Raw genomic sequence first — 24,902 nt, 5'->3', positions numbered from 1 at the left:
ATGCAAAGTACAAAATATTCTCATTTGGAAAGGGTATGGGAATGAGGAAGGATGACACCTGCTCAGCACTACTCCTACAGAAGCATTACTCCCACATATGGGATTTGCATAGTAATAGAAAAGCAGTATTTGCAGGTTTTAAGTTACCACACAAGTAGCTGTGAATTTAGATTATTGACCAAAGCACTGGGAGTAACAAACTGGAACCCACGTCTCAGCTCATATTTTCATTTGCCATAACTATGAATTCCAGTTGCAGGTCGTAGAGCACTGTTTTTCTCCTATACTTACTCATAACTGTTCACTTCCATTATTGTTACAGCAACAGAAATGCTGCTATATACTCCAAAAAATATCTCACATTAAATAATTAATCATTTAAATAATGAAATGATCAGCTTCACACTATTGCTCCTATGTGAAGTTGTATGTATTCTCTGGTACCTACAAAAGACCAAAACACTGCCCTGGCAGAGAAAATTTCCTTATGTGTACTGAGTGTGATTCAGGGACATTTGACCAACTAAAAAGTTTTTGAAAACGATTTTCTAGCTAGTTGTCCAGGTGCCTGTTTGGCTGATGCTCTTTACCACTACAGTGTAGATCATAACTTCCTACCTCTGAGAATAAATTCAGCAGAAATTGCCACTGCTTTTCTATATCAAAGAGATAAGATTGTAAATTATTTTCCAGAAAATGCAAGTCCAATTTAAACACTTTCAAAAATGAGTGGTACTACCTACTGCTAAAAGGATTTGGTTATTTTAAATCTAAACTTACTCTATGTCAAAGAATTCCCTCCCCCAAACAAATGGCCATCTTGCATACTCAGATCCATAGCAACTCCAGTTTTTCCAGCTCAGACCAGCCAAAGTCTTCAGACAGAACTTTGCCTTTGCAGAATAAAATCAACAAGAAATCCAGAAAGCCATCCTGCAGTTTGGGGAGTGTCTGGATTTAACCCCTCAGGATATCCACATCTGATCAGGTCCTCTCTGTTTCTTTCAAGAGGGAAGGGAGTGGGGCAGGGGCTGCAGGAGCTGCATGCCATGGTTCCTTCTTCTTATTCATTTTCCTGCAGTCTTACCCAGCTCCTCAGTTGTATGAGGGGAGGAAAAACTGGAGGATTTAAAGCCTGCTCTGATCCCATACCAGGTGAATAGTTCCTCACTGCTGCTTTAAATGGCAAACTTCAATCTTTTTGGAAGAGCCTGAGTATAGGAAAGCTGCAATGCAGTAATTTCTTAGTTTCCCATCTATTTTTGTACTTCACTTTCTAAATTATCCTATTATATAAACTAAGCTCATCCCTACCCACTATTCAGGATCCTTTATTTCATACTTGTTTTGTGGGGTTTTTCCCTCCCCACTTGTTACTATATCTTTTCCGAACATATTTTTGCCACTTTGTAACTTTGGGGACCTTCAAGGAGTACATAATCTCATGGATGTTTTTCAGTCCTCTCTAAAATTTTCCTCTATTGTTCATTTCAGCTTAAATATTTTGGCTGCTTTCAAAGAATTAACAACTAGCAGCTCATAATGCCATGCAGAGTATTCTTTTCCATACATACCCAGCAGTTTGCCCAGTTTGCCCATATAACTAATAACGCATGTCTAAAAATATATGGATTTCAGATTAATGCAATTGATCCACTTACGCAATCCAGTCAGTCTGTTTATGTTTAAATATGTTTATATGTTGTTATGTCATCTGGGTACAGCTAAATTAATGGTACCCACAGGGCACTGTCAGGCCCCAATTACTTGAGTGCTGCTGCTGCTTTCCTTAAGCTGAGTAAATAGCCTGTCTGTGTTGCAGTGCAGAGAGTGGAGATGATGTATTGTAATGCAGATCCCAGTCCTGTGCATTAGCATAGCAACTGAGTGTATGAAGCCTTTATACTGTGCTAAATTAAAAGAATCAGCTTCATTCTCATGTAAAACACAACTAATAATTACATTGAAAAGCCTCCAATTAAAGCCCTATCTGAAAGCTTTCCAGACCTGCAGGATCCCAAACAAGGAATGGTCAATGTCAAGCAAAAATTAAATTAAAAGGAATGTGATAAAAACCTTAATTAAAAGTGTGTCAGAATAAATACACCTCACTTTATGTCCTGAAGCCCACTGAATTTCAATATGACAGAGTGCCACTGGGTGGGAATATCAGAGTTTCATTGCTGCTAGAGATTCAGTGCTGCTTCCCCGAAGCCCTTTTTAGGCTTGCAAACGTCCCCTTTTGCATCTGCAGCCAGAGGCAAAAGTGGCATCTCAGAAAACTTATCTCTGAAAAGCCCCAAGACTGCAGGGAGCCTCTGGAAGGTGGCAATGAAGAGACTCAGGAATCAAGTTCTACCAGCTCCTGGCGTACAAACTGACCCAGCAGTGCCATCTGCATTGGCTGCGAGGTTCTGGGCAGCTGCTGAAGATAAAACAGCAGTGACAGCGCTGGCCCTCACTTTGCTCTGCATTGGGATTCAATCTGCAAACGAGCAACCAACTATAGGTGGCTTAGCCACTGAAATGGGCTTTGGTTCTGCACCCAAACAAGAGCAGAGCCACCCTAAATCTGCAACAATCAGAACAACTCCAAACTGTCTTGAGAAGAGTGGGCACTACGCTCTCTCCTCCCAAAAGAGGAACAGAACAAAACCATGCAAAATTCTCCACAATTTCCCCCCCTACCGATAAGCTGCTTTTCTTATCTCAGGCTATTCTTAGGTGGGACACATGGGTTTTTTTTCAGAACTGTATCTTGGATACCGAGGAAGAAGGCAGGAGAATCACAGAACCTATCTGCAAAATATGTGCTGCAAAGAGCGCAAGCCACGACAGTCTCAAAGTAAAAAGAAAGAAAGAAAGAAAGAAAATGCAATTAAACAAAGAGAGCTAAAGATCAGATCGGTTTTATTTAGTTATTGCTCAAAATTAGTAGACTAACATGACTGAAAATCACTTGCATTTCCACAAATTGGTGTTTTTTGCAAAAATATGGGTTATCTTGATAATTTTTTGATAACCAAATATTGACTAATACAGTGCCCTGCTACAAAACCTACCAGAGATGGAATCTCCAAACTAGGGGCAAAATACTCTGAAAAAAACCAACCCCCAAATCATTATAGCACTAATTACTTTGTGATTTCATTTGTCTGTCTGTGTGTCAGCAGGAGCAAGAAAGAGACTGCTCTTCACAAAGATAATTCTATCAGAACAAGACCCATGAAGATATTAATGTAAAAGCTTCTCATTGTCTGAAAATCCTTTGCCATGGCAACTTAAAATCAGCTGCTTCCAAATGACTTTAAAGTTTAGCCATCCCTCTTAACCCTTGAGCTCCAGACCTGGTATGTATACATTATCTCTACAAAGACCTGCATGATGAGCATGTCTATTTGCCCTGCAGGGGCAAGTTATCATTTTGGGTCTCATGTGTTTTGCTGTATCAGGAATCCTGTATTCAAATCACTCAAACTCCTGCACACCAACTCCCAGAGTGTCTGGGGTGCTGAGATGGTTTTTGCATTACAATGAAGCTGTCTTTCACCAAACTGTATTTCTGTGCTGCTTTGCACTTGCTGGCAGCATTGATCCTCTTATCATACTCAAGGATATTTGGTAAGAATTATCTGATTCAATGGGAACTTGAGACAGTTGCAGCTACAGATGCACCAAAAATTGCTTTGAAATCTACAGATTCTCCTCCATTCAGTTGGTGAGACTGAGTACATGGCTAAGTTGAAAAAAACCTCTGTTACAAATTTAACCTGGAGAATTGTGCACCTTAATTTCTGTTGTTATAAAAAAGGGCAGAGTACATTTTCAGCTACAAGTTTTTATTCTGTGTTCTCAGGCTTGTGTATCACAAGCAGTGACTAAAAAAGTTAACCCCCTTGAGAAAGTACCCAACTCAATGAATTTCATAAAGAGTGCTTACCATCCAGTGTTCATTCACCTAATGAACAGGATTATTTCTGGATTCTTTCTCTGGTGATGGCAAGGAAGAAAAATATTTAAAACTATGCCATGTGGCTTTTGGGTGATGTTTTTAAGGGCATGAGCATTATCAAACTGACCGGAGATCTTAATGAAGTACAGTCATGACAAAAAAAAATCAACACTCTCAGGGAAGAAAGGGATCTGAGCACAGATTGAAGAGAGGACGGAAAAATCAGGAACTTCAAGATTTAGTATTGTTACTACTGCCACAGTATCACCCAAGCTGAATATTGGCTCTATACAACATGAGGCAGCCCTATCCCACAACAGAGATGATGTGACTGCAAACAAAGGCACAGAGAAATGCTTCCCAAGATCAAGTTTAGCCAAATACCTTTCCATATGGGGAAACAACAAGTTCCTAGCAAATTTGGGAAGAGTTAACCTTAAGGCTCCAAGTAGAATTTAGGTGTATACAGAACAACATTGGCACATCTCAGGTACCGAAAAGAGTAAATGTGAAAAGACCTTACACATGCATGTTGCAGGACATATCCTGCCATTTTTTTCTGGAAAAAATATTTTTTTTCTTAAATTTTCAAAATTACTTCTACTGACCATACTCATTTGGTCACCCAACATGTGGAAATTACGCCACTCTTCTAAACATTTAGGGATATGGAATACATTTCAGATCCTTCCAGGATGCACTCTAGTTGGCATGCTCACCTCATGCTTAGCACAGAGACAGACTGAGAGGTTGTGACCAAGCTCTGCACAAAGTACAGCCCTTGCATGCTTGATAAAAAGATGTTGCTGTCCTGGAAATAAAGAAGGTGGTTCTGAGGACTAGGCTTTCATGAGCAGAATGTGCACCAGGGAAGCAGGATCCATGGTCCCTTTCCTACTCACTATGAGGGAATTTAATACTCTGCCTCCTTTGAGCATTTCTACTTGAGCATAGTCTTGGCCATATTAAACCCTTTTCTCAAATCTTGATACAAGGAAATGAGAAGGAAAAGATCCTGGGATGAGAAGGACGTATGGCAGGAAATGTCTTGACTTTACAAACCCCTGGTCAGGACACTTCAGTGGATGAGGACAAATGAGGGTCTCTAGTTTGTGAGCTTTTATTTCATGGGATAATATTAGTATTTGACATTAGGAAGTTCTGAGTTAAAACCCACCCCCAAAATGTACACTAAAATTGGAACCAGAAAATAAGATTTCTTCAAAGGCTCAGAGCAGAAGTTACTAGTAAATTAGTGATGTTCCCATGCCAGCTGTATTTCCACTGTCTCATGCAACTCTACTTGCAGAGCCATTTGTAATACTAATGTTTAGAGACTCTTTGAGAAATGCAAGTGATGATATTTCTCAGACAAATACAGCTGAATGTTTTCTCTTGGGTTTCTTTTTGATGCATTAGCAACTCCTGAGTACTTACCAGTCTAAGCTCTTCTTTTAAATACTTTTCTCACCTAGCACTGCATCATCCAGAAATCCAGATATCAGCTTTTGGACAAAGAGCTCAAGGGAGTGAGCAATATGCACATTTTTCTTCTGAGTGCTTCTTCCCAAATGTGGCTATCTGAGTCAACTGACATATGGTCAAATTCAGATGCACTCTGTCATTTCCGTATTGACTGCACATCTCACAGACTCAGGTAAGCATTCACTGAAGCCCTAAAATATCTATGAAGCCTTGAGTATTAGGAGGTATTTTTTTGAATTAAAGTCTTCCAATTCACTGAAAAAATCCAAACAACAACAGCTACTCTGTGCTGTCAGAGCTGTGTGGAAGGGTTTTGGTATATCTGAGACATCAATCTTCTGCTTTTCAGTTTAGTGAGACCTGGCTCTGCACCATGGATTCAGTGGAAAATCAGCCACTGTGACCGATTGAATCAGGAAAAGTTGGCAAAAGTACAGTTTACAGTGTAGTTAAAATGTATTAAATGCATTTAAAAGCCTAAGCATGGGTGGAATTTTCAGAAGTACACATCTAAGCAGAGAACTAGTAAAATTCTCAGCTGTCTTCTAATGCTGTATCTCAAGGCATATACATTACTTCTAAAAGGTGGAAAAATTTTTATGCTTTTGTTTTTAAAATTAAAATCACCGTTTAGAGAACCTTAGTTCACTATTTTACTTTGAAATTTTCTTCCACAGCTAAGAGCAATTTTTTTATATTTACTTATCAATTTTGTCTATAAAAAGTCATCAACCTCATAAAAATAATTGAATGCCTCGGGTTTTTTGCATATGCAAGAAGACAAATAAAGATGTACCAATGGTCTATTCATGCTTGGAAAAGATAGAAATCCAAGATTCCTGTCACCCACTAGAGTTCAAATTCACTAGTAGTCCTTATATGAAATGAAAATGTTAGCAGAAGTTTCTCATCATTTCAGCAAGGCTTCTCTTGCCCACCATTATCTTTAATTTATTAGCACATTATCTATTGAGCTTCATGCCCATAGCAATAGGTCTGATATCAGCATGTGCTGTCAAATCCGCTGATGTAAAGTTTGAAAATATGTATTTGAACCCATCTTAATGCCTCAGCTTACCAAGACTTTACAGAGCAAAAGGCAAGCTCTACGTGGATTTAGTGTGGCTATTGAAACCCCTGTGCTGTTCTACAGCAGTTTTATGTGTTTTATGACCACTGTTGAAAGTGTGATGTGATTGTGTTAGCTTGTCTGGTCTGTGGTGATGCAGAGATGACAACTTCCTCTGTCTTACAAACTAAAAATTTTTGCCTTCCTGGCAGCTTTCATGAAATTTCTTACAAACACTTTTCATTCAAATTATTTAGGTTCTTTCCCCATCTTGCTAAGTATCTTTATGTATCATGCAAACCTGAGTAAGTCATTAAGTGATTCACTGTTGCTTATATATGGTATTTCTTTCTTTCTGGTTACTCTAATCGCTGATTTTTCACTTTAATATGACTTGCAGTTCATGTAGGGATATGAGCTATTCAGACTATTTTATTATACTCATGTAAAATTTGCAAAGGAATTGTCGACACAAAATAAAAAACACAAATAATGACAGGCAATGTTCCTTGTTTCCTAGAGAAAAAACAGTGGCATTCATTTATGCACAAGCAGAACAAAAATCCAGTCAACACAAAGTATTTCAGCAGTAGCCAAAGCTGTTAACTAATTTTGTGGTCATGTAGATATAGAAACAAGCAGCATTAAAAAAAAATCCAAAATCTGAGTTCTTTCACCCTTTACATGATAAAATAGAATCTTCACCTGATGGAAATCAGTGGGACAATCTGAAAATATGTCTTATGTGTGTGTTGTGGAATGGCAGAATCTCACTGTGTGTGCTACACTCAGATAAAGCTGGCTGATGGAGAAGATGGCTTTTACACTTCTGAGAATAAATAAAACTTACTAGAGAAAAACAAAGGTAAAAATAGAAAACTGAACATGAACATTTTTGACCAGAATGTTATCTTTCAATGAAACAACACTAGAATTAATACAGAATACTACTGTTCCATATGGATGCCTGGATCTCTGCCAGAAAAACTGTACCATCTGTCTTTTTACCAAAAAATGGACAGAAATACTATGTCTCACAGGAAATTTAATTCTTTTCAATATACCAGACACAATCCTGGCTAGTGAAATACAGTTCTCAGACCAGTAAGATTAGCCAGGTTCCTCAGACAGGACTTACAACCAAAGACATTGAAGGGCTGTTTAATTACTGTGTTGTACTTTAGAAGCCCAGGCTGGTGACACAAAATTTGATCACCATTAATGATTCCTCATTAATCATATCAAGCAGCAGCTTAGAGCTTTTCTATATTCTCCTTGGTTACCATATAACATCATTAACAAAATTTTAGAGTTCAAGCTCCTCCACCTTTCTCAACAAGCTCAATACAATAACTTTGCTTTGTCTATAGATGGCAGCACTATCAATTTATTTACTTCACCCTGTTATCAAACACATGAGATAAACAGCCATAAACAGCACACAGAGAATGTGCTTATACAATGCATCTCATTTACTACTCCTGATTGCTGTAATATAAGTCAAACAAACAAAAAAAGCCCCCATTCCCCTAGGGTTTTTCCCATTTGAAACAGATTTCATGGAAATTTAACTCAGTTTCAGGAATGTAATTGAACTAAAATTCTATTCTCTCAGACAGGATGTCCCTTGCTTGATATTATGCAGGACTGGAGAGATGCCAAAGCAGATTTGAATGCACTTCAAAGTGCTGCTGAAAAATAACTGGGCTTTTCTAAAGGCAAGATGTGTATGGGGGATAGGTCAGGCAGCAGCACTGTGCCTGAGCCTAGCCTTTCCTTCCACTTCATCTACCAGGATTCAAGTCCAAAGGAGGGCAACCAGGCTGGTGAAGGGACTCGAGCACAGAGCCTATGAGGAGAGGCTGAGGGAGCTGGGGCTGTTCAGCCTGGAGAAGAGGAGGCTCAGGGGAGACCTCATCACTCTCTACAACTCCCTGAAAGGAGGGTGTAGCCAGGGGGGGGTTGGTCTCTTTTCCCAGGCAACTCTCAGTAAGACAAGAGGGCACGGTCTCAAGTTGTGTGAGGGGAGGTTTAGGTTGGATATTAGAAAGAGTTTCTTTACCGAGAGGGTGATCAGGCATTGGAATGGGCTGCCCAGGGAAGTAGTGGATTCTCCGTCCCTGGAGATATTTAAAAAGAGACTGGATGTGGCACTCAGTGCCATGGGCTGGGAACTGCAGCGGTGGTTCAAGGGTTGGACTCGATGATCTCTGAGGTCCCTTCCAACCCAGCCAATTCTATGATTCTATGATTCTATGATTCTAAGCAGGCTGGCATTGTAAACCAGGGGAAAATACAACAGCATGTAAACCAAAAAAGCCAAAGTGCTTATCTTGTGAATACACCACAGAAAGCAAACCTGTATGCAAATACACAGAAACAGAATGCTTGGGGACCATGATCATTGCAGAAGTACGATGCCAAAGAGCCAAAATTTGTTTTCTAAAATCAGAGTATGACTTGGGTTATTCACATTCAAGGTCTCCTGTGCATGGAAAACAATTAAAACTAGAGAAGAGGTAATGGAATGATTTGGAGCAGCTCTATAGATTTTTTAAAAAAACGTATTAATTTGCTTTATCCAGATAACACAAAGACAGAAAAAAGACAAAACACCTCACAGCAAGAAAATGAGAATAGATTTAAATATGTCACTGGATTTTCAAGAAAATAAACACTTTCTTCTGTTTGTTTGTTTGTTTGAATTCCCAAGGAAACACAGTGTAGGTAATAAATCTGTCTCTGTCTGCAGGTCAGCCTGGTGTCTGCCCTCTTTCCATACCTTTTTACTATACTGGCCAGTGTCAATCAAGCTTGACAGGATCACAGGCCTCTCAAGGATATTAAATTCCTACACACTTTGTGAAAGGAGGCAGACAGGTGGAATACAAAGAGCCTATGAAGTATCCCCATATGAGGTGAAAGCTGCAGCATGGCCTCACCTTTTATTACACACCATATGTGAAAGAGATGCTATGGATGTTTGACCTGTGGAATAAAGTTTCAATTGAAGCATGTATTTTATTAAACATCAAAAATACCCAGTCACATTCTGAAATTTAAAGGAAATCATGCTTTATAATTCCACTGCTTAGAGAACTACATTTTAAATTACTAGTGGACTACTGTTGGCCTTGGGGTTTTGCCAGCTCTTATGCGATGGAAAATTTCATCAGTGCAAAACCTGCCTCAAGGCTGAAAAGCTACCAAGTCCATAACTCCTGTTACCTCATGGAATCTGAAGCTGAGGACTATAATACCTACACTAGACATACAGCAATTGGAATTTTATAATATTGTAGACATTTTAGTTACACAGAGAAAAGTGTACATTGGAGTACACAGAAGATGTGCTCATATGAATGATTTCATTTATAGAACATAAATGATTGTTTATGCTTTGGTAAGAATTCTCTGTTCCATTTTGTTGTGAGAAGAATTCAAACCCTTCTCAAAAAGATTTAATCCATGCCCCGATTAGACAAAAACAGTATCTATCTCATGCTTGAGTTTATTTCATGACTATTTCAGGTCAAAGAACTCAAGAAATTTAGGAAATCACCCACCCTCCTCCGGGGAATACCAGACACATAGACTAAACAGAGCAGCACATGAAATATTGCTATTGTCAAATGGTGGTTTTCCAACCAGAAGCCAGAGAGTTACTTCCCAGAGTAGATGTTCCTCAACAATGGTGCACAATGGATAGTCTCAGGGAATGGCAGAACTAGATGCCAACTTCCAATGTCCAGAATGCAGTCTGGTCTGATAACCTTTAAGCTTGCTCAGTGAAAATTACTTCGAATGACAAAAGCAGAAACCTCTCCAAGGAATACCTTTGCTCCCACAGCTTTTCAGATCCAGATCCCAAATACCTGATTTCTAAAGTAACATGCACTTCTTTTTAATTAAACATTCCCCCCTCTATTTTTCAGCCATGAGGGAGCAGCCTGAAATAACTTAGGCTCCAACTAGCTGAAACAATTTGCAGAGCAAGACTTGCTGATGCTGTCACATCTTACATAAGCACTCCTTCACATCCCACATAGCCAGGGCTCCTGAACTTAAAAAAAAAACAAACACAAAATGTTATATGGAATGCTTTCATAATTACTTCTTTTAGCATCCTTCAAATGTTGACAAGCACATGATGGTTTGCTGATGGGATGCAATCGATATAGCCCAGTCCTCCAACCCAGCTTCCTGGAACTTATTGCAGAAATGCATCCTCTCACAGCAAGGTTCTGATGACCCTAGAGCCAGAGGTACTGCAAAGATTTCTGGAGAGGCCCAAAGGGAATTTTGTCCCACAGAATTGAACTGGGACAAATTGAAGTCCCACAGATTGAGCTTGACAGCTGAGATTAAACAGAACCCCTTACTTCTCTAACCTGAAGAAATTCCTACCTGCTACTAAGCTGCAAAGATTACATTCGGAGTCTGAAATCCTTGTGTGTCACTATGTACAAGACACTAATTAAAAATTGGCTCTGCCTACTATGAGTTCACAGAGTTTTATAACGTAGATTTGTATCTTCATTTGGTTTTTGACAAACTCAAATCTTGGAGAGAATATGTTGTGACAAAGCTCACAATACAGAGCTCACAAATTCTGCTTCCAGCCTTCACTAAAAAGGAAAAAAACAGTTGAACTTTGCACTGTGTGGGACTCACTACAACAGACTTTTTTTTAGGCATGCAAGAAAACCTCGAAATGTTACCCACTGCACACTGGTCAACTGTGTTACATAACATTTAAATTTTGCAGTCAAACAAAGAAGTTTGTGTCTGTTCACATGCATCCTGAGCAGGTACCATGCGATCTGTGCTTTATTTGTGTCTTTCCTTGATGGAAATAAGGAAACTATTCAATAATTACATTAATATCAGATGTATTGGGATGTTGCAAAAAACCCCTGCACATAAGTTATTTGGATTTAAAGAGAAAAAATGTTGCTATTTGTAAAAGTCATCTCAGCAGAAACAAAAGGAATTCATGTGAGGAAAGAGCAACAGCATATTCATCAACAAGACAGAAAAACAATAGCTTAATAAACAAAAGAGGGAGAAAATCTTAATCTTCTTCTATGGACTAAAGTCACTGCACTCACAACCATAAAATGCCAAGTTATGTTTCCTCCATATTAGTGGTTTTATTCTTGTACTAAATTGGTGATAGATCCATCAGTTGAGAGAAACACAATGTTGTATCAACATTGTATCAACAAGACTGGTACAATGGAGGAAAAATCCACATCTTTTCATAGAATCATAGAATCATAGAATCATAGAATTGGCTGGGTTGGAAGGGACCTCAGAGATCATCTAGTCCAACCCTTGACCCACCGGAGCAGTTGCTAGACCATGGCACTGAGTGCCACATCCAGTCTTTTTTTAAATGTCTCCAGGGACGGAGAATCTACCACCTCACCGGGCAGTCCATTCCATAGCCTAATCACCCTCTCCGTGAAGAAATTCTTTCTAATATCTAACCTAAACCTCCCCTGGCACAACTTAAGACTGTGTCCTCTTGTCTTGTTGAAGGTCGTCTGTGAAAAGAGTCCAGTTCCCACCTCGCTACAGCCTCCTTTCAGGTAGTTGTAGACAGCAATGAGGTCTCCCCTGAGCCTCCTCTTCTTCAGGCTGAACAGCCCCAGCTCTCTCAGCCTCTCCTCATAGGGCCTGTGCTCGAGTCCCTTCACCAGCCTGGTTGCCCTCCTTTGGACCTGTTCCAGGACCTCTACATCCTTCTTAAACTGAGGGGCCCAGAACTGGACACAGTACTCGAGGTGTGGCCTAACCAGTGCTGAGTACAGGGGCAGAATCACCTCCCTGGACCTGCTGGTGACGCTGTTTTTGATACAGGCCAGGATGCCATTGGCCTTCTTGGCCACCTGGGCACACTGCTGGCTCATGTTCAGCTTCCTGTCAATCCAGACTCCCAGGTCCCTTTCTGCCTGGCTGCTCTCCAGCCACTCTGTGCCCAGCCTGGAGCTCCCCATGGGGTTGTTGTGGCCAAAGTGCAGGACCCGGCACTTGGCCGTGTTGAACCTCATCCCATTGGAATCGGCCCAGCTCTCCAGTCTGTCCAGGTCCCTCTGCAGAGCCCTCCTGCCTTCCAGCTGATCCACACTTCCTCCCAGCTTGGTGTCATCTGCGAATTTGCTGATGATGGACTCAATCCCTTCGTCTAAGTCGTCAATAAAGATATTAAACAGAACCGGGCCCAACACTGATCCCTGGGGGACACCACTAGTGACCGGCTGCCAACTGGATGCAGCCCCGTTCAGCACCACTCTCTGGGCCCAGCCCTCCAGCCAGTTCCTAACCCAGCACAGGGTGCTCCTGTCCAAGCTGTGGGCTGACAGCTTTTTCAGGAGAATGCTATGGGGGATGGTGTCAAAGGCTTTGCTGAAGTTTTGTTTAAAACAAATCATATTGTTAAGAGAGGAGGAAAAAATGAAAAAAAAACCCCGAACAACACCCACCCCAACCCCCCAGTTTCTCTTATATTTAGCTTTGTAAAACAATTAAACAGCTCCTTAGCTGTGCTAAAGACACTAAATATCTAAATGAAAGTGTTGCTTGTGGAGATAATTCACTCATATCCACCTTTGTTTCTCCCTTCAATACATCTGGAAGTTTCTTGGCATGACACACACACTTTACAATATTCATCTGAAAAGCTCAGTTATTTGGTTTATTACACAGATGTAAAAAGACTGTGATGATGATTATAAAAGACCCTCATGAAGACAGGGCACCCTCAGCATTGACTTTCACAGCTAATAAACAAACCAAGGAACAGTAACTAGGAAGTAAACCCAGATAAATTCTCACCTCCACCACATACAAACTTCTTTTCAGGGAAAAAGTGGCATTTCTGGGCCTCACTTTTCCACTTGATTGGCAGGTAATTTGAGGTTAATTAAATCCTATGACTGGCTCAACTACAACAAGTCGGTTCTAAGGCAACATGACTTGTGCTGGAAGTTAGAAACAAAGCCCAGAGCTTTTCTACCTCGTCAAGTCAAGTGAGGGATAAAATATTTGGAGAGAGAATCCCACTGAGATTCATATCACTCTCCTGAGAGACAGGAAAGGCAGAAGAAGATAACTGAATGTTGTCACCTCAGTCTCAATTCTATTGCTCTTCTGTCACCTCAGGAAGGGTAACAGGACTTTTCTGAGTAGCTGCATCAGCAGAAGAGGGGGCAGGACTTGGCTTTCAACTTCAGTTAGGAAGGTTTAAGAAAACAAATTTTGGAATTGGCTAAGGGAAAAATTTTTCATCACTATTGATTGATAAGCCTGTCAGTGGAGAGCTTCACATGCCAAATGCACGAACAGATGAAGCATATATGTAAAGTAATGATAGTGACAAAGAACCAGAAATATCTTTCCTATCTCTCTCCTTTAACTGTAGTATATACACTGTCATCACAGACCCACTTTCTGCACATTATAGTAGAGGAGATGTGCAATTCCCTTCTCATCATATAATCCCTGCTACTTTCACAGATAATTCAGGATGAGGATCAAGGATCTAATTTGTGAAATGTTTCTCTCTATTGAGATGTGCACATAAACAAGTTACACTTTGGAAAAAGAGACAGGAGGCCTATAAGATGTTATCACATAAAGATCTAACAGGAACTAATCATCTTTGTAGCCCACATGGGATTACACCAACAAAAAAGGCATGTGGAATTTAAAGTAAGGTATAAACTTGCATTTACAGTTGTTTCTGTTTCTTCAGAAAGTCCTACAAGCTTCATCAAACTGTGTAACAGTGCTAATAAAATGTTCACCCTGCTGTCTGAATAACCTGTATGACTTTACACAGTCCTGAAAAGGAAATACCATCAGCTATACTTTTTTCACTTTCTGTGACCATATAAGCACTGATCTAAACTGTATTTATAGACATGAAAAATGACATTTTCTTTCTGAGTTCACATTTTATCTTTTTCTTGAATCCCATTAAAAACCAAAACAAAACAAAAAACAAAGACATGGGCTGCAATTTCCAGAGAGTAAAGATAAAATCAACTTACTTGTAAGAAAACTGACTAATTTCCCTAAGGACACCAGAATCTATCTACAGTGTTTCTACATCCATTTTACAGCCACTCTCATAGCTATGAAATTCTCAAAGAGTTTGGAAACCTAAAGCATTGGCCATCTCATTTTCATATAAGTAATTAACACACACATCTTCACACTTGCTTTGGGACTGCATAATCAAATAAGAAACATACTGTAATTTAATCAGGAAGAAGCACACATACAAACACACACAAAATGCATTATTTAGATGGGGCTATCTAAATAAGAGAATAAGAAGTCTTCCTGCTCCCCGTTTTAGGGAAGAGAGGGTTGGGGAAAATCAAAAGCAGTGCCAGAAGATATGAGAATTGACTGTCAGAGCTAACCCAGCTGGGTGCTGACCTCCTGTACCTTTGGCAGTGTGTACTATTAGAGAGATGTACACATACAATAAGGTTCTTCTCCCTTTGCAAATCAAGAAGCTGTTCAAACAACTGAGCTCAGATGCTTTTTTTTAGCACAGCATTTCTCCCAAGGTTTCTCAGATCAATGCCTACAGGTTTTGTACAACTTTGCTAATAATCGGCAGCCACAAACTCTTTTTCCTCATCTTAAGCATAGAAGAAAACAAAAAGAGAGAGCAGTTTGACTCTGCTTCATTGTAGGAATTGCAAGATTTGATGGTTCATCTAATACAACACATTATTGTGTGCAATAGCCTGCAGCATATGCTTGAGTGTACTTGTTCCAAAATGGAGAATTACCTGACAACTTCCTCATAATGCCCTGCAATATGAGATTTTATGTATCCTTTAACATGGCTTCTTTAATGAATACACTGTAATTTGGAACATACATTGATACTGCAATTCCCTTCTTGGTGTTTTGTCATGGGGAAGAAGGTGGTTGAATGTGAAAGGTTTAAACTGGGATTAGAAGAAACAACTCCCTAAGATCCATTGAAAGAGAAACATTTCATACAAGCCTCCTCTTCCCAGCCTTAGGGAAGATATCACCAACAAGAATGCTCTTCCAGGCAGAAGAGGGGATTATAACATGACGGAGATTTGGTGACTGATCCCATCGTTGCTATAGGAGCCATAGTGTGAGACTGCTTTGCAAGAGAGTTAGAGAGATGTATTGCTGTAACTATCTACTGTTGGAAGTTCTGTCAGCATATTACAGCAAAAATACTGAGATATTAGATGTTGTAGAAATCCTTACAGGAAGTAGAGATCTTAAAATATTTGTTGGTACTGATCTCTGATGGATTCTTTAGGATTAGGCTAGTTGCAAAGGCAGCTGCTGTGGTGGTGGCGTTTGTTGTTTATTTTTACTTTTGTCTTTTAATAAGGCTGTTTCCCCTTAATGTTCAATGAGTTATGCTTACAATATGGCTTATAGCAAGGCCATGGCACTAATGGTGTATTTCTTTTCCCATAATATTGCATTTGCATTACCTAGCTTTTAAGGTTTCTTATGTTTTAATGAAGTTATTAAAGTGAATACTCTGACTGCATAATTCATGAGCATTCACTCTGTCTTCAAAAAGCTGGTTTCTAAACAATTTTTAATTTTAAAATTCTTTTCTAAAACATCCAACCAAGCCATTGAATTTGAATGTGATCTTTAACATAAATGTCTAATTGTAGGAAACTAGCTTTATTTCTGCTGTAATACCATTTGGTCCCCAGAGATGGTTCTGCTTTATAGTATTTTCTTGGCAGATACAAAGAGGTCCTGTGTATTTTCTATTCATAACTCATAAATATTGAGATTAGCTTTCACAGATAATGGACTGGGTTACAGGCCACTTTCCCTTCCATGGTCTTATCTACAGTCTTCTGCAGAAGGAGGAGCACGTGGATCCAGTCACAATCCTCTTCTCCTTGCAGTTCTTCCTAAGCATTAATTTGGCACAAACAGGTACAGTTTAGGATCTGCTATAATATTAGCTACTTGGCAACAGTTCCTAAGGCAATACCTGAGCTCATGCCAGCCGGGGCATCTCCTCCCTGCTGAAACTCAGGGTCTGACCAGAAGCAGTGGTAAGAGGCGGCAGGGCCACAGAGGTAGCAGGAGGGAACATTGCCTGCTACTGGGATATGTTCCTGCTAATTAGATAGACTAAGAGCTAAGTATGATAAAATAATAAACAGATAACAAAACTACATTAGTTTTCAAAGATTTTTATCAGGAATAAAACATACTGAAATTAATCCTGAAAAGATGATAAGCTATGTTAAGGCTTACACTTACCAGCTACTAAGAGATGACTTTTTGACATGAAACAGTACTCTGACAGTAATACATACAGCCACTGAAGTTCTTAAAGAAGGCTTTTAAGATGAAGGGTCTGAGTATCTGAACATCCATAGCAACAGTCTGTCCAGATGCCAGCCTCAGTCTCTTCTGAAGGCTCAGATGGAGAATGCTTTTCAATGTATTCAGGTAATTTATTTCAACAATTGGCATAGTCAATGCAAGGAAAGCTGCTAGAAGTTGAATTTAAAGCTTTTATTTCATATTAGGAACAAAAATACATACAAATGGAGGATATAGCTAAACACATAGAAATCTACAGACCTGTGTATTAATATTGGGAATCTTCCTACGTAATAAAAAGAAGCGCCTTATTTACTGCACAGACTACATTTATCTTCTAGTGAGAATTGCTGAGGGTTAAGCAACCGTTTTTATTTTAGAAAATATCCAAAATATTTGGACAGTTACTTGGGAGTGACTGCAGCTTCGAAGCCTGGGAGTGAAGCAGCTTCAAAGCAAACTTGTTCCATAGGGGAGCGGCTGATCTTGGCTAAAGAGGGTTCCTTTTACGTTTTTTGTCCCTCTCTTTCTAAAAGTTTCCCTCTAGCAGGGGAACATGAGGAACCAGGAGTGACAGAGGAGGCCCAGGTAGCTCTAGCAAGTGTCTCAAAGGTGATCTGGGCCCTGACAGAGCAGCGTCTCTGTAACAAGTGAGCCCATCCACCCCGGTGGTGACTGATGCCTCCAGCCAGACAGAGGTGGGAAAGAGAGAGGTGGCTGGACAGACCACAGGCCGTGGAAAATGCCTAGACCTTTCCTACGGGTCAGGGACTGGAGTCAGTCCTGCATGTAAAAGGTGTACAGGAGTGGAGGACCTTTTGCAGCAGGTGGTGGAACTGCAGGAGGCTGTGGGACATTCGGGAGGCAGAGAGGGAGAGAGAGTATTTTTTTTTCAGATAGATGCCTAGGGAAACCCACAGCTTAACCCTAGAGAGCAAATAACTCTGCCAAACAACAACACAAAAAGGAGGTGAGCAAACAAAGAGGAGTAGAAAGTAGTTAAGTCAAAATCCCAAAGGAAGAAGAGACTCCCCTGCATAAGGTGCTCCTGCAGAACTACTCTACAGTTCTGCAGACTGAAGGCAAAGAGCAACCCATGCAAGATAAGTTGCCAGAGCAGAGGAAGGAAGCCCGCTCAGCTCCCTGTATAACAACAGAATAAATAATGAATAGAATAAATAGTGAAGGGTAACAGTGGTGGGAGAGATTCCCTTCTCAGAGGCACTGCAGGACCCATCTGCAGACCTGACTCACTTAGCAGAGAGGTCTGCAGCTTACTGGGGGCTTGAATTAAGGACATAACTCACAGATTGCCAAAACTCATGCATTCTACTCATTACTACCCACTCTTACTATTTCATGTGGGCACCAACAATATGGATAGGAGTAACATGAAAACTATAAGGATGGATTATAGAGCACTGGGAGCGAGCAGTGAAAGATTCAGGACCACAGTTAGTGTTCTCATCAATCCTTCCAGATGAAGGAAAAGAGCAGGAAAGGGCAGACAGAACTGGTAAAGTCAATAAATGGTTGAAGGAATGGTGCCATAATCAGGGCTACCTCGACCATAACCTCATTTTGATAAACCTGGTCTGCTGGGTGCTGGTGGGGTCCATGTGTCAGACAAGGGGGAAAAGTTTCTGTTCAGAGGCTGGCCAATTTAATTAGGAGGGCTTTAAACTAGGGAGGCTGGGGAAGGGGATCCTTCATTCATCCCACATCCGTCACAGTGAGGCCGGAACCACTAACGTGCTCTGAGCCTGGAAAAGAATCACAGGCCAACAGGAAAGCATGTGTATGGATAACAACAAGCCCTGACAGTAGGACTGCTTCAAAGGTGGGACATCTCAAATGTCTCTATGCCAATGCACAAAGCATGGGGAATAAACAAGACAAATTGCACATGCCTGCCTGCCTGCCTGTCCTTCAGGGCTATGGTGTTATTGGTATCACTGAGACGTGGTGAGATGGCTCCTGCGACTGGAGTGTGGGGATGGCTGGGTATAAACTGTTTAGGAAGGACAGGAAAGGCAAAAGAGGAGGGGGTGTTACCCTCTGCATCACTGATCAGCTGGAGTCCATGGAGCTCTGCCTGTGATGGATGAGGATCTGACAGAGACCCTATGGGTCAGGACTAAAGGGAAGTCAGGGGCAAGTGGTATCATAGTGGGGGTCTGCTACAGGCCACCCAACCAGGATGACCAAGTGGATAAAGCCCATTTAGACAGACAAAAGCTGCTTTACACTCACAAGCCATGGTCCTCAAGGGCGACTTCAGTCACCCCAACTGGGTGGAGGGACAACACAGCAAAGCACCAGCACTCCAGGAAGTTCCTTAAGTGCATTGATAACAACTTCCTGCTCCAAATGGTAGAGGAACCAATCAGAAAAGGAGCTTTGCTAGGTCTTGTTCTCACCAACAGAGATGGGCTGGTGAGCAATGTAAAAAAATTAATACGAGACCAGGCTGCAGTGACCACGACACTGCAGAATTCAAGTTCACTGCAGAATTCACTGGCTGGATGGTCACACTCATAGAACTGTGATCAATGGAGATGTGTGATGAGTGGTGCTCCTCACGGGTCAGTACTCAGACCAGTGCTGTTTAACATCTTTGTCAGTGACATGGGCAGTGGAATCGAATGCATGCTCAGCAAGTTTGCTGATGACACCAAACTGTGTGGTGAAATCAACATGCTAGATGGAAGGGATGCCATCCAAAGGGACCTTGACAGGCTTGAGAAGTGGGCTCGTGCAAACTGCATGAAGTTCAACAAGGCCAAGGGCAAGGGTTGTACCTGGGCTGAGGCAATCCCATGCACAAATACAGGTTGCAAGGAGATAGGTTTGAAGGCAGCCCTGAGGAGAAGGAATTGGTGGTGGTGTGGTGGTGGATCAGAAGCTCAACATGAGCCATCAATATGTGTTTGCAGCCCAGAAAGCCGACCCTGTCCTGGGCTGCATCAAAAGGAGCACAGACAGCGGTCAAGGGAGATGATTCTCCCCCTCTGCTCTGCTCTTGTGGGGCCCCTCCTGGAGTGTTGTGTCCAGTTCTGGAGTCCCCAATCTAAGAAGGACACAGAGCTCCTGGAAGGTGTCCAGAGGAGAGCCCCAAAATGATCAGAAGGCTGGAGCACCTCCACTATGAAGCCAGGCTAAGGAAGCTGGGGTTGTTCAGCCTGGAGAAGAGGAAGCTGAGAGGTGACCTTATAGCAACCTTCCAATATCTGAAGGGGGTCTATAATAAATCTGGGGTTGGGCTTTTTACATGGGTGGTGAGACACAGGAACAGGTTGCTTAAGGAATTTGTGGCTGCCCCCTCCCTGGAAATGTTCAAGGCCAGGTTGGATGGGGCCTTGAGCAACCTGGTCCAGTGGGAGATGTCCCTGCCCATGCAGGGGGGGTTGTGTTGATGATCTTTAAGGTCCCTTTCAACCCAAACCATTCTATGATTCCATGAGACTAAATTCCCTTTATTTGCTCTAGGACCCAAGCTACTAATTCTCATAGACATTTTGGGTGAAGGATACCCATTAAGCCATGTAGCACAAGGTTACCAAATTCAGACAAATAAAAATAATTTCTTCATGGCTTAAATTCCTACATATCATTTGCCAGATGTCTGATTCATTAAAAATGCATTTGAATATAATTTAAATAATTAAAATGCCATTTTAAAACATGCATAATTGTTTGCCAGAGGCCCTTGCTCTACAGAAGTAATAATTTCGACTTGTTGTGGTGACTTGATGAGTTGAGGCCGAATATTTCCAGAATTTGAGCCAAGATTTGCTTTAGTCACAGCCTGATATTGCAATTAAGTTTAAGACCTGGGAGTTTATTGCTCAGAGAGGTGATCTGGTTTTGTTACAAGTAGTCTAATAAATTCAATGATTACTCTGTTGCGTTTTATTGTCTGTTTCCAAAGTAATTTGTGCTTGGCTTTTGACTGCTAATAAAATTTATGGAAAAGTTCAAAATGCTGGAGATCACACTCTTTTTTGCAACTGTAGTAACCAATAAATGGGATATATACACTGACTAGCAGGATTAAGGTTTCACCAATAGAAACCCTGCAGAAATGCTAGGAAAGGCAGTAGAAGTCTCAGTCTATTTTGATCAGTCTCTTGCCTTTGATAGATACTTCTGTAACTGGGCTATCTGCACAATATAAATATCCATGTTAAAAATCAGCAGGTATTTAAGTCCAATTGACCACAGTTATGGAGTTAATGAATTGCTAAATAGATCAGAAGTCTAGTAAGCCACAGTGACTGGTTCTTTGTATTGGGACTGAAGAGAACATAAATGTTTAACATAAAATATTAAAGCTTGCCACATCTCTGAGGTGCAAAGGTATGGCTTATATTTACTATTAGGAGTAATAAGATGTGGAGGGAAGCAAAAAGAAGGAAACTGCACAGTTGTTTGCTGCTGTGCTGTGGATGCTTGTCAGTGCTCTGTTAGACCTTCTGCCGGAGCCTGGACTTAGCGTCTTCTTGACATTTGGACTCAATGATTTTGAAGAACCTTGCCAACCATGATGATTCTGTGATTCTAGGATTCTTTCTGCAAAGCAGGTAACCTCCACAAAGAGGCACAAAGAGAAAGCAAAGCCCTTTCCAAAGATCTGTTTTTCAAGCATCTTCTCAAAAATTGGTGAGAATAACAAAAAGACTTTTTGCCTGGTTTTGACAAACTTCTATGATTTCCCCCCATCTGTGACAGCTAAGTAATTTTCACCTTTTCCTGACAGTAAGTGCTGCTGTGTATATAGGTAACATTCAGTTTGAGATCACATTTGATTATTAACATTTTCCTTGCAACACCCACTGCAATCCAAAACGTTCAGTTTTTCAAATTGAAAAGCCATTTTAGCATCTAGAGAAAATAGCAAAACTAGTGGGGAAAGCATTCACTAATTGAGATAAAATCCTGTCACCTTCATTACCTCTTAGCAGTACCATACTTTGAGAGCAGGTATTATTTAGTGTGAATAATGACAACAGAATCTCAGATTGATTTCAGAAGCTATTTCTGCATAATTTATTCAAAAGATATATTCCCTAACTAAAGATACTGGATCCACTTTAAATGAACAGTATTTCATCTGTAATTACTGCCTCAGGAACACCGTACTAACTGCCATTTATCACTGTCAGTGACTTTTGAATTCCTGCTACAATCATGGTATCCCATTGGGTTTGTTTGTCTCTGAGAGAACACGATGTTTCTAGTTTGGCACGGCCCTAAAAAAAGGAGAACAAAACCTGTCATCCCCTAGAAATATTTTTAAATGTTCCCTGTGTGCTGCAGCATGTAGAAGAGAGTTCCTCAGAGTTATTTTCAACACAATGCATCCCACTGCCCCATTTGAAGTTTGTAGAAGGTCTTCAGTTCGTTCATTAGTGTTTCCCCTTTCCTTTTTTATGAGCTGAGTACCCATTATCCATCATATTTCTCACAAAGCCTAGAAAAGAATATAGATTCTTTGGCTCTTGGAGCTACTGTAAAGTCAAAATTCCCCACATTTCCTCATTATGAGACTCTAATCTTTCTTTGGAAAACAACTAGGAAGTAAATGTGCTTAAGAACATTAATTCACTATTGGTTCAGTACAATACCGGAAAGAATTAAAGATTTGTCCTAATCCAGAGCCCATTTTAGACAAGAAAAATTCAGACCTGATTGAGGTAATAACTACAACAATATTTTGATGTCTCTGAATTCATTATGCCCGTTGCCATGCAGAGGTAAAAAAATGATAACTGGTTACTGGTAAGACACTTTGTTTCTTCACATTTTGTGAAGGTCCTCCTTGCTTTTAGCAAGTTGCCATTTCTATGTGTATTTTGTATGTAACATCTTGTAGTAGATATTTTAAGAAAACAAAAGCAAAAGACTTTTTTTTGTTCCTTGCTAATTCAAAATCAGCAATTACGTTGTCTGTGTATTAGTGATGGCTGTAGAAGTTTTCAGCTCTAGAGCTGTGCTGGAGATACCCTCATTCTCAATGGTCCCTTTTAAACAGAAGGTATATAAAATAAAATTCTCCTGGAAAGACCTCTCCTTATAAAGCATCTTGTTATTTAATTTGGTATCAGCTAACTGGCAGTTTAGACAGTAATGCCAAAAGTAATTCCAAACACAGACAACAAAAGCCTACACCAAGGCTCCACCAGGTTCCTGAGACACAGCCCTTCCCTAGAGACACAGCCCGGATGTGCTGACTGCATCCTCCCTTAGAGATTACACCATCTCACTCATGGTGTGTATAGCTTTACTATCATTAAAGATTGTAAGGACTAGCATGTGATGAGTATGTTGGAAACATCAGCCTCACTGACTACCCCAAGTTCATGACTCTCATTTTGATTGCTGGTGTACTAGCAAACACAGAGGACTCCTTGCTCTGCACACAGGAGCAATCAGACCTGAGTCTTTCAGATGCAGAAACAATTAATCCTAGCACCTCAAACAGCAGTCAGCATAGTGACCTGTGGTGAGTTCCTCTATTATGTATTATCAGTAACATTACATGGAAATGTTCACGTTTTGTGAGATTAAACAGACAATAGGAATTGTAGTCAGAATTTTGTCTCTTGTCTGAATAGTCTCTATCTCCAGGTAACAGGGGAGAAGGAAAGCAGAGAGAGCTTGCACTGTCATCTGACTGTTAACTCTTCAGAGTTAGAGTTAGAGTGGAATGTAAAATATAATGAAATCCTTTTTTTAAAAGCTAGAAAGAGTTCTGATACAGTCTGTCATGTCCTATCCTTCAGAAAACAAAAACTGCACTTTTCAGCCAGCAAACAAGAGCACTTACCTTCTCAACCAAAGATCTCCAAGAGAAAATGAGTTTATTTTCTGTCTTGCAAGTCTGCAAAACCCACAAGCAGATTTTTTATGCACATACCTGATAGTCCACCAACATCCATCTTCTTCAGGTTCTTTGCCTCCAGAATGACGACAGTCAGTTTGCCAGCCGTAGGCACATAACGGAGGGAGAAGCAGATATCACCCAGTTTCTCTTGCTGTAAAAGCAAACGGGACATGGTGTTATATTTTTATAATTTTTGTTATGTTTTAATAAATTTTTGGTACCTTTTAAAATGCGATTTGGAAATCCTCACAGGAAAGTAACAGGATTGCATCTCAAACTCCTTCTATAAACAAAACATTCAAAGGAACAAGATGAGAGATCTGCTTCAAGTTGCCCAGGCTGAATCCTTAACTTCCTCAGATGTCTTGCAGCAACTCAAGTCCATGGCAACTGCTGTGTATGGAGCCAAATGACAAGATTATGTGCTGGCTGCAAAGTAAGTTATAATATCTATGTGTATATATAAGTATATATATATATACACATACACACAATGTAGTATACTGAATTTCAGTCCTGACATAGTCCCACAAATACTGTTTACCCTTTAAACCAAGTCATAACTGTTTCTGTGGTTTTTTTTCCCCTTCCAGGTAGAGTTTCAGCGGAAATCAATTAACACACATGTATAGGCAACCAGTAGGCTGTCTTCCATAAAACAGTAGCATCAGTCTTTCTCATCACAGTTTGTCACAAAACCAAGAAAAGCATAAAACACGCAAAGCACAAAATAATCAGCTTAAAAAAAAGACTTGTCTCCTAGCTGACAGGCAAAAAACCAAAACCAAAGGCACACAGTGCATCCCTCCTCACATCAGGAACAGTTAGGACAATTTAGTTTTTACTCCAGCCATGTGGCCATCTAGGATCCTGCCAAATGCAACCTTTTGCAATTCATTGCCTGGTACCTTTCTTAACAGTCCTGGCAGAAGGAATAGCTGAATTGCATTCATAATTACAGGAATGTTTTTAAAGGGGAAATGATAGATTTAAATTTGCAGACATAAGAGAGAGAGAAAAGGAGGAGAGCACTGCTTAGAAGTGATCACTTGGATGATCCAAGCTGCTTTCTTCCTTCCTTTCAGGCACAATGGTATCTCCAGATGGGCAACAAGGTTGCTTTTGAGACAAGAAGA

General features: G+C 40.5%; 1 protein-coding gene across 1 annotated transcript in view; it reads right to left on the bottom strand.

Moving 5' to 3' along the window:
• SYT1 (synaptotagmin 1) overlaps positions 1-24,902 on the bottom strand; it is a 252,111-nt gene that overhangs the window by 33,816 nt on the left and 193,393 nt on the right. Inside the window, exon 8 of the mRNA XM_008502538.2 lies at positions 23,800-23,917. Coding sequence (XP_008500760.1) covers positions 23,800-23,917 — 118 coding nt within the window. The remainder of the gene's footprint in view (positions 1-23,799; positions 23,918-24,902) is intronic.

The sequence above is a fragment of the Calypte anna genome, chromosome 1, assembly GCF_003957555.1.
Source record: "Calypte anna isolate BGI_N300 chromosome 1, bCalAnn1_v1.p, whole genome shotgun sequence".
NCBI classification, from domain to species: Eukaryota; Metazoa; Chordata; class Aves; order Apodiformes; family Trochilidae; genus Calypte; species Calypte anna.
This window is presented reverse-complemented; position numbering and strand designations above follow the sequence as displayed.